Here is a 10,892-nt window from a genome sequence, read left to right as displayed (position 1 = left end):
ATTTATCCATTGGCCAGACCTTGTGCTTGCAATTCTAGCTTCGTAGCAGTAGCATCATGGATAACAATGTACTTTCTCTTGTATCGATTTCCTTCTCATGTTTTACATATTTGCTCTCCCTCCATTCAGTTGAATTATCGGTGTCCTGAAAAATGTGAAAATTACAATTTCTTCATTATGCTTTCATCAACTTCTCATCTCCCTCTGCAAATAAACAACCATATATAAATATGAACAAATTTGGTCTGTTGATACTTGACTTCTCATATATTTAAATCTCTCTTATGTTAGAATAAATTAAAACTAAGATTCCAATTGTCTGCTTTACCCAGAGCGTCATTATTTCCCAGCTCATTATATTCTCTTCAGACGAACATTTTGGTTTTCTCAATTTGAAATCCTCGACTCAATTTTGAAATCCATCCCTGTGTATATTTTGAGAGATCAACAAACACAGAAAACACATTTTGGTTTCAGTATTTAATGTTTATTGATGAGTAGGACATCTGGTAATGGTGAAAACTAAAATGGTTGTCATGTCCATGTCCTTTAGAGGCTTTGCGGTCCTCAACCGTCCATGTGATGCTTCTCGCTTTGGGTTTTCACCAAAAGATCGTTGCAGCTTTTTGTTCCTCTGCGGCAATAAAAAAAAAGAAAAGTGGTCCGACGGCCCGGCGTCCTCCGTCATTTCTTTTGGAAAAATCCCATAATGGACGCTTGTTTAGTTCCTTTATTTGCATTATTTGCGGACGTTTTCTTCTGAGTCCTCTTCTCGCCCGGCTTGGTGCTGGATGGTAGTTTTGCAGCGACGGGATCTTTTGCAGCTCGTTTGGCGGCGTGAACGTCGTCCTCGGCTTCAGAGTAGGATTCACTCTCGTAGCCTTTCTCGGTCACTGTGGGGGAAAGAAGACGAAGCAGGGGATTATGGGATGTGACTATAGTACGTGGTATTGTAGGTGGTGTATTAAACTAGAGTAGAACAAGTAGAAACTAGACAAGGGAAGCAAGAATTCCCCAAAAACATTTTTTACTCAATAAATTGAATAGTTTGATAATCAAGAACTAGTTTCCAATTTATATGCTAAAATAAAAAAGCTAAAGTAAAAATTTCTCAAACGTAAATATTTGCTGTTTTTCTCTTTTTTAAGTCCGCCATAATAATAAACTAAATATCTTTTGGTGTCGGTCATTTTCCACAACTTTCCTTATGTTTTATAGCGGATTATTAAAGAAAGCATTTTGCAGATTAAATGAAAATTGGCTGAGAATGAATTGCTGCAGAACTAAATTTAATGAACATCTTTCTTTCACAATGTCAACAAAAATTAAATATTAGAAGGCTTAGTATGATTTTTCTGAGGACAAATTGGTCCGATTAAGTGTCATTATTACGACACATTGTTATACTGGTGTGAGTTGTAAAGATAATTCTGCATAACGTTGATTTATGGAATATTCATTGCAGTTCATATTTATCAAACGTAAAGCAGTCTGATGATTGAAAACTCGTACCGATGCACCCTTCATCATCTAAAAACGTCCGAGATTTCAGGACCCGCCTCCTCTTCCTCGTCCTCATTTCAGAGTTCCCCTGCTGAAGAAGAATACATCAAATGCATAAAGAACATTTCATCAAATGTTTAATAGCGTTAAATCATTATTTAATATCTCACCACCAGGTTTAATCGCTTACATGTGAATGAGACGCAGACTCCTCCTCCTCCTCCTTGGGGCTCGGTGATGGTTCTCTGGTTTCAATCTGCTGCGGAGAATCTGGAATGACTGAAGACGGCAACGAGTATTAAGATTCAAGATGTTTTACTGTCATATGCACAGATAACAGACAGTTATTCTATGCAATGAAAAGCTCATTTAAAAAAACAGAATTACAATAAACTTAAGGTAAGAAAAATAAGGCACACAAAATAAAAGATATAACAGTATTGCACAAAAATATGATAATAGTATTTCTATAATAAATAGTATTTCTATGATAATATTATTGCTATGATAATATGATACAATATGATAATAGTATTGCTCATTGTATCTTTATACACTTTGCATTGCTACAATGTCCAAGTATGTAAGTATTAGTTTTAGTCTTTAAAAAGGGCTTTTGAAATTGATACTTTTTCATAATTCCTTCTTCTTTTACGAAGTCTTGGGATATTCTGGCTTTACAATGAAGAGTGAATTAAGCCCTAAATTGTCCGAACTATAACTAAGAATATTCTTATTAGAGTAGATACCTTTATGAAAGACTACATTAAAAGTAAATAAAGAAACTCAGTATTGTAGATTTTTACTGGGTTTTTTTTGTGTTTGTCGACTATATTACTTGTTTGAATGTTTTACTTTGTCTCTTGTGTGCAATTTGCTGCTGCAATTCTGCAGTTTAAATGAATATTTAATCTAATATATACAAACACACACATTTATTCTATTGGAATCATTGACTGTCAAACCAATCAATGACTGAACAGAGTTAAGCGAACGGCTCACCGTCTTCGTCGCTGCTGTCTGGCTCAGGCTTCTTGATCCTTCGTCTCTTTTTCTTGTCCATTTTCTCCTCTTCGCTGTCAGAATCCACGAGTCGCTTGGTTTTGCTTCAACAAGAGGAAAGACTTATGGTTAAAATATATTCAGATTCCCACTTTGACTCCTAGTGAAGCGAGTCCATCGCCGCTCGATGAGCAGCTTTAACATCACACGTCACTTTGAAGAAGAAACGCTTTCGCCTTTTTGAGTGCAAAACATTCACTTAGTTTAAATAAAAGGCTTTTTATCGTCTCTTAAGTGTGGTACTGACACACACACACACACACACACACACACACACACACACACACACCTCCTGGAGTCTTTCTTGGAGTCTTTCGGCAGCTCCACCTCAGCAGCTGGTTTTTCTTCAGGCGGTGAAGTCTGACGCTGCGGCTCTGCTGAGGATGACGACTGAGCTGCTTCCTCCTGCTTCGCAGTTTTTATTGCTTTCTCTAAAAGAAAAAAGTAATTAAATGGAGTCAGAGCATTTTAAAAATGAGTTACTAACACACATTTACTTAAAAAAAAAAATTATATATATATATTATTTATATTACTCATTTTAATTTGTACTAGGTCTACCCCAACACACACACATACATACTTGTAGTCACAGCCCCATGAGGACTTTGACTAGGAGGTGTCGTGGGGGGGACAAGGGGACACACACACACACACACACACACACACACACACACACACACACACACACACACACACACACCTTGACTAGGAGGTGTCGTGGGGGGCACAAGGGGACAGACACACGGACACACACACACACACCTTGACTAGGAGGTGTCGCGCGGGGACAGACACACACGTGCACCTACACACACACACTTGTAATCACAGCCCCGTGAGGACCTTGACTAGAAGGTGTCGCGTGGGGCCGGGCACGCACACACACACACACAAACACACAGACACACGCACACACACACAGTATCAAATGAAGTACTCTACTGAGTACTTTTAGTCGTCCATATTACTCACTTGCTGCTTGACTCCCAAAGAAGTTCATCATAGGGTTGACTTTTGTGTCAGGTTTGCTTTTGGGGACGTCGCCCTAAAAAAACAAACACAATAGTTAAAAAAAAAGAAGCTACAGAGTTTTCTCTGCTACTTTAGTTTATTACTTTGTAAACATCCGTTAATCCCACAAAAGCACGCAGAGCCTTACCACAGGCGCCTCCTCCTTCTGCTCAGACTTAACGTCTTTGCCACCATCCTGGCTCTTCGGAGCGGCACCATGTGCAAACATTCCCATAATGCCCCTCGGCGGCTTGGTGGACGGTTTTGAAGCCAGATCGGCGTCGCCGTTCACGCCGTTTCTTTTGCTTTCGGGCTCTGGAGTCGGAGCTCGCTGGATGTCTCTCGTCTGCCGCGGCTCCAATGAACACACGGGCGCCGCACTGGCACAGCGGATGGCGCTGTATCTGCAAACAGAGCCCACGGATCAACGCACTGTCATGAAGATTGACAGTTCTACAATTTAAACAGGTTTTTCTGTCTCTTTTGTTGTTACCTTGCTGGGACACTAGATGCACGTGAACTAGTACCCTGAACTACGTAGACACTGCTTGGAAGAAGCCGATGTTCCAGGACATGAACATTTCTACAGTTTCTTTGTTTGAAAACAGTTGATATCGGGACCGTCTTTTCAAATCATTGCTCTACGTCAGTGATCCCCATATGGGAATACGTGAACTCCAAGGGGTAGGTGAGATTTTAATAAAATATTTTAAATTAGCATCCATTAAAAAGAATAGTAATCAGAGTTCATACACATTGTGACCAATGAATTTCCATGACTTTTCACTAAATTTATCACTTTTAACCAAATGTCCATGAGCAAACATTGTGTGAAATCTGTGTGTAAACAGTACAAAGTGATAAAATGTAGTATTTAAACTAACAATGAGGATTCAATGCATACAGTAAACCTTAAATGACACAAATGAATGAGAGACAATAGTTTGATTAAAAGAATAATTGTTTATATAAATGCCTGTATGTATGCTGCTTATATTCTGAGCCTCTTTCTTTTAAAAGCAGATTCATTATTTCAAACTCCGCGTAAAAAGAACGTCATGAACACATGAATAAAACACATTCACACGACTTTTAGGATTTTTTTCCCCAATTTTTCTATGCCCGTAAGAACCCTATGTATTTAATAAATATTCAATAAAAGATCTTGAACTTCATATATTTTACATTTAAATTGGACACTAATGTGCATTAAAGATTTTGTTCAACCGAGACTCACTGCTCTACATTATCACACCTGTACTTTTGAATCAGTGAGCAGTCTTTACACACCTGTGTCTTTACACACTAATACTTTATTAATGTTTGATTGACCAACATACTTGCTGCAGTCCTTCATATTGTCTTTCACGGCGTCGTAGTCGACGCTGTAGAGCGGGCCGCTGTCCTTCAGTAACGCCTTCTGGACACTGTACACGTGGACACTGACGAGCAGGCTCATCTTGGATTTGACATCTGCAAGAGACAAAACACCCGAGGTCAGAAAACTGCACTTCTGCTGCAGCAGATAAAACAGTTTACTTGAATAAACTGTGGCGTTAGTTTGCAGCCTGTAGGCTAAAAGCAACAGCGATAACCAGCATAAAAAAATGTGCACAAATACAAAGCTATCGGTGGTGGTTTGAGGAACGAGGTTACACACTTTCCAGCTGATCCTCTTTGACAACCGACACCTTGTGACTCTGAAAGCAAGCACAGCATCAACACACAATTAAAAAAATCCAGCCTTTGTATGTAGAAATGTGCTGATCGGTCTTGTTCAGTTCTTGTGTTTCTCACCGTTTGGCCGTTGTCCACAAACTTCCCCGACACCAGATAGGTGGCGTGGAGCTGAGCTGAACTTTCCTTCCTTTTGTGATCCAAATAATGGAAGAGCATTCTGGGACGAGACACACGCATGCACAGTGATCATTTTAACCATTATACATAATGATATTTATAATGTCACAATTTCCAATATTTAAAGGGCTATAAAAACAGATCCTTACATTTGTAAAGTAAAATTACAATGCAGTCTTGTTCAGACTGACCTCTGCTATGTCTATGTGTATGGCCTTGAGATTTTACTGTACAGTTTTGGAGAAAAGCAAGTTCAAAGTCAGTTTACATGTAATAATGATATTCATAACTTCACAAATAGAGGTGCATTAAGAATTGCAATTGATGCTGGCTTGGTGGATATGGGAGGAAGAAGAAAAAGAAGAAGAAGAAGAAGAATATTCAATGGCTAGCTAAGGGCACCACTGTCAATCAAGCATGGAGCCCGAGCCTAGACGGACTTAGCTAATGAATGAATATATGAATGCATATGAGCAAAAATAAACTGGATGTTTATCAATCATTTGAAGCCTGCAGGAGGAGGAGCAACACTCACTGTTTGGCTGTGTTGACATGGACTCCCAGAGTGAGACTTAGCCATTTATAGGTCACCTGTTCGACAGAAAACATTATTAGTGACGTTAGACTGTTGCTTTCATTTAACTCGACACATTTGCAAGCTACACCTCTTCACGTGGCTTTAAAAGTGATATCTAACACACGGTTAACGCTACAATTAGCACGAACGAAAACTAGGTTCAACATAACGTTGAATCTACGATAGAAAACATCTGTTTTAAAAGGTAATTTTGTAATAATTCACACGCCGAATTAACCACACACCCAAATCAAATCGTAGAGCGTTGTCAGCCATACCATGACAAATAAATTAATTAACCAAAAGGGAAGAAAGACCGTAAACAGGTGGTTTATTAAAGGGAGTTCGGCGGCTAATCGCACCGGGTTTAACGCGGCTCCAACGTCCGTATCCCGCCCGGCATGACGTCACGAGGAGAGAACAATATAGCGAACCGAGAGTGCACTCACTATCTTATCTTGATCGTTGACATATTCGTCGATGTTATCCAAATAAAGCTCGTCCATCTTTGTTGACCACGGAGGTCTCGCTGCGCCGGTTTAACTGCGCGGGAAGGCAGTTTATTTACTTCCGGTTAAAAGTCACGTGTGCCGTTCTCTTCTTTCCGGTAGGATGAGAGGCTGCAGGTCGCCCTCTACAGGCCAAACACTGGCCCCCAAAACATCTAAATCACGTCCCAGGTCTTTCAGTTGGGTGGGACTACACTTGCCGATAATTAACTCCGTAATGACAGAGTATTCAAGCTGGAAATAGTTCTACCAGTTTGTGTGGTTTCTGAATTGTGGCAATGTTTCTCAAACTGGCTCTTTTGAAGAAAAAACTAAATCCTGATAATCCTGGATGAAATAAAATTGAGAAATGATTTATGTGGAACAACCACTGCTTTTAATTTCTTTTAAATTGAGGAACCGACTGGGCAGCAAATATGAATAAGTGGTGCCGCGGCGGCAGAAGGCTGTTATGAAATAGAGAAAAAAGAGACTCCAGCTCTGCAGGGAAACAATAACAGTTGTTAGTGCATTCAAAAGTTTTGAATTTTAATGAGTTGCTTGGACAGAAATATTCACAAAGGACAATAATGACAGATGAAACCTTCAGCGATCTCATCATCAATTGTTAGTTTGCCAAACAAATTGCATGGTCAACGTGAGGGCGACCTCCTCGCGGCTCCACCGCTTGTCATCATTTATCTGGTGAAGCTCATTACTTCTCGTACACATCGCTTATTGGGATGAATATTTTTCAGCCGAGTTCAGAGAGATATGAATAAGATGATGAGCGGAGGCATAAATATTGATGGTGTCCGTGATTTTCTGCGACAGACCACAATGTCTGGCGCCGAAAAGACAAACAAATGATGCCGTGAAGGTCAGAATCGGGTTCATTACGAGCAACTCCGGAGTGGAAAATAATAATGGTTACAGGTCTCCGGGGGCCCCCATTAACTCTACCCGTTATTGTAATAACAATGGCAGCGTTCGTTTCAGTAGAGCCTTTCATGCAGGAGGCCACGGTTTGATTCTTGGGAAATGCAGGTGACCTTTTCAACCTCAATCATATCAGGCGAGAATAATAACAACTGCCCTTTCAATTGCAACATATTATTGATCGCTCAGGGGTGAAGTCCACACCTTTCCGTGTGGGGGGTCTGCAGGCCGTTCCCGGCCGAAGCAATAATGCAACCTGTGTCAAATCAACGCTGAAGGGGAAAAGGTCTGTCCTTAGTGTTGATGGCTCAGTGGTATAGATTCACCGCACTCTTGGGAATAACAAGTTTGTTTTGAATGGCTTTTTTTTTTTTTCAAGGGTTCTTCTTTAAGATTAAGGGTTTCAAAAACCCTTTTCATCCAACGATTCTTTAAGGATTGTTGAAAGCAAAGGAAACGCCCACGACCCAGCCCACGCATTCGCCCAAAAGTGTGATTGTGAAGGACCATTGTGTTTGGGTTGCACTGCACCACATCGACCCGGCACTGTACGGTTCTAGATAAAACCCTCGATTACAAAAAGGTTCTCGGTAGAACTCCCTGTGCAGGATTGAGATCCTTGGAATGAAAACCGTGGAATATTAAAGGGTTCTCCGGGTTCTTGGAAGATCCCTCTGGGTGGGGTCTCGATGCAACCCTTAGAATATAAAATGGTTCTCGTTGCGTCCCGTTGGGTGGGTTCTTCATGAAACCCTTGGCATATCAACGTTTTCGTTGAACCCTCTGGGTGGACTCTAGATGAGATCCTTGGAATATAAAACGGTTTTCGATTGAAGGGGTTGGAGGTTGAACCCTTTTAAAAAGGTTCTTCCTGGAAGGAAAAAGAGTTTTCCTACGAGGACGAGGCCGAAGAACCCTTTATGATTCTAGTCAGCGTCTTCATTTCTAAGAGTGTTAATTAGCTCTGTAAGCAAACAAAACGTACAAGCACAACCAATCGAAGGTAAAAGTCTGAAATGAAACCTGTTAACAAGAAGTTTGTTACTGCAAACACAAGAACTGCTGTCAGTCCTCAAAAGTATTAATATTTGAGCAGGTGAGGCACTGTGGCTACTTATTTCTACACTCACACGCTGCTCATGTGATGATTAATTCAGGTGTGTCCTTGCTGTGTTTTCTCACTCAGATGATCTTATCCTTTATTTAGAGAGAAGCAGCTTCTGATTCTTCACTTCACTGAGACGCTGCCGAGAAGCTGATCGGCCGGCCAACTTCTAATAGAAATGTCAAACAGAAGGGCAGCGACGTGCAGCAGAGAAGGGAAAAATATTCCCCACATGGTGACGGGGAATCATTGTCTTACCAAGAAGAGAAAAACTCAAATCCTCAGATGGATCAGAGAAGAAGGAACCGCACCGATGTGATCTCCTTTGTTCTCTCGTCTGGTCTTTTCCTGGAACAGGAGACTTTCTCAGCTCGGTGCAGGTCGTGTACGTGATGGGCGTGGAGATTTGTATTGAGATACATATCGTAGAAGAAAATCTGCCTGGTAAAAGTTTGAAATACGTTTAAAAGTTATTTCCCGTAACAAAAGCTTATCTGTTGTCATGGAAGTCGATGAGGAGATCTGATTTACTGTAAGTGGATCCAGGTGAACTGCTATCAAACCCCAACTCTACTGATGTCACACCAGAGTGTAATCTGAGCACCTCGACGGCCCTCCGGTAAGCTACTGTGTCTCTCCGGTTTGACTAATGGGGGGGAAAGTAAACCCTTACTGTAACTCAACGCTGCACTTAGAAGAGACGCTTCCTTCCCTCTTCACTGCAGAGAGACTCTGTGCTTCTGTGGAGACAAAGAGACTCAACGTTTGGTACCTTCATTGCTCAGCATGTCTGTGCACAGGTAACAAATCAAGTGTTTTTGCTGGTGTGTGTCGATGAGGAGTGTGTGTCGGTGGTAACTGTCGCCGGTTCCACACAGGGATATATGTTCAGACACGTTTGTGGTCGCAGCAGGAAACAGATCAGGTTTTCACACTACAGATATGAAAGTGCGTGACTATCGTTATCATTATTGGAAACACTCTTGAATCTTTGATACCGTCAGACGCTGTTTTATTGGATCAGCAAGCATTCCCCGAAACAAAATGCCCAAGCGGCTGCTGGATTTACTGCTTCACAGAATAAAAGTGAGGCACGCGATAACAACAGGAGAGCACGAGAGAAGAGCAGCGGTACTGAACACAGACGAGACAGAAGTAAACTCATGCAAACAGGATGAGATCAAAACTATTTTAAAGGATGAAAGTAAATTAAAACATCTCGTTGGTGCAAATCAGCAGGACTTGAAATACTAATTCATAAATTAAATAATCAAAAGATGAGTTAAGAATGAAAATAAGCCGGCACGATCGCGTCAAGTCTGATCTGAAAAGCCGTTTACAAGTATTTAGTGTCGCGACTTTGTTCAATTCTCTTTGATTTCATGTTTGATGATGTTGTATTGCAATTAGTGTACTACAGCTTCAGGCCCCATTAGCCTTACACACACACACACACACACACACACACACACACACACACACACACACACACACACACACACGTGTGTTTGAACTCACAGCATGATTTTCTGGCCCGTGTGTTTTAACCCACCAATCTAAGATCAAGAGCTCAAAGCAGTCCACTGCAAAAAGCTGCAGAACAACATCAAACAACACTTTCTAAAGGTCCAAAATCAAAACCACCACAACAAAAACCCACTTATTTGCTAACAAAGGCAGCAAAATTTCTCTTAGATATTAATCTGAGGAGATCTTTGATGACTGGTTTGGGTTAAACTCTGCAAATGGATTCTTTTATCAGCGGCATCCTGGTGTAAGAATGCAAAGCATTTGGCAGACGGGGGGAAAACAACATTTGGTTTATTCCGCTGTGGAAACATATTTTATACGTGGAAGAAACTGGCAACACTTTGACTTCCCCACCTGCTGTTCCCTGGAAATCCGATAAGGCATTTTTCACTGCTCCGGTGCATCACAGCCACAGGAGAGATATATCTGCTCCAGGAGAAATGCATTAGATATCCCTCCTGCTGCCCGCCGAGACGCTTCAGAGGCGTTTGTTCTCCTGCAGGTTTTAGGACAGAACATTGTGATTGGTTTTATGATTTAAACCCCTCCCCCCCCTCAAGAAAATGGCGAAATCTCAGAGGGGAAGTTACCTGCTTAAATCCACAGCTGCTGACTTCAACTGTACGAGAGCAGCCACACTTCCCCATCCGAGCACTCGGGGAGGCGGACGCGTGTGAAGCGGCGTGCGGAGATCAGACAGACCGAGCGAGGCGCGTGCGGCGGCAGCCTCTGGTTCGAGAAGCTTCGTCTCAGGCCGAGATGTTCTCCCCCCCACTAACACGCCGGCTGAGCCGATTGCCGTCATTAGACGGCGTTC

The 10,892-nt window shown here is 41.5% G+C and overlaps 1 protein-coding gene across 2 annotated transcripts; it reads right to left on the bottom strand.

Moving 5' to 3' along the window:
- Window positions 1-477: 477 nt before the first annotated feature.
- pold3 (polymerase (DNA-directed), delta 3, accessory subunit) lies at window positions 478-6,573 on the bottom strand. Of its 2 annotated transcripts, none has more exons than XM_068571073.1 (12): window positions 6,463-6,573; window positions 5,972-6,027; window positions 5,377-5,476; window positions 5,240-5,279; window positions 4,920-5,052; window positions 3,728-3,983; window positions 3,541-3,613; window positions 2,855-2,996; window positions 2,506-2,609; window positions 1,694-1,782; window positions 1,513-1,594; window positions 478-893 (listed from the first exon to the last, which is right to left on the bottom strand). In XM_068571073.1, the coding sequence occupies exons 1-12, from the start codon at window positions 6,517-6,519 to the stop codon at window positions 685-687; spliced, it is 1,341 nt and encodes a 446-aa protein (XP_068427174.1). In that variant the 5' UTR covers window positions 6,520-6,573; the 3' UTR covers window positions 478-684. The 2 variants fall into 2 exon arrangements, with proteins under 2 accessions (XP_068427174.1, XP_068427175.1); XM_068571074.1 differs by having other exon boundaries at window positions 1,513-1,591.
- Between the last annotated feature and the right edge of the window lie 4,319 nt (window positions 6,574-10,892).

Source organism: Clinocottus analis, unplaced genomic scaffold (genome assembly GCF_023055335.1).
Source record: "Clinocottus analis isolate CAN_PGR_092001 unplaced genomic scaffold, fCliAna1.0.p SCAF_11, whole genome shotgun sequence".
In the NCBI taxonomy this organism is placed as follows: domain Eukaryota; kingdom Metazoa; phylum Chordata; class Actinopteri; order Perciformes; family Cottidae; genus Clinocottus; species Clinocottus analis.
This window is presented reverse-complemented; position numbering and strand designations above follow the sequence as displayed.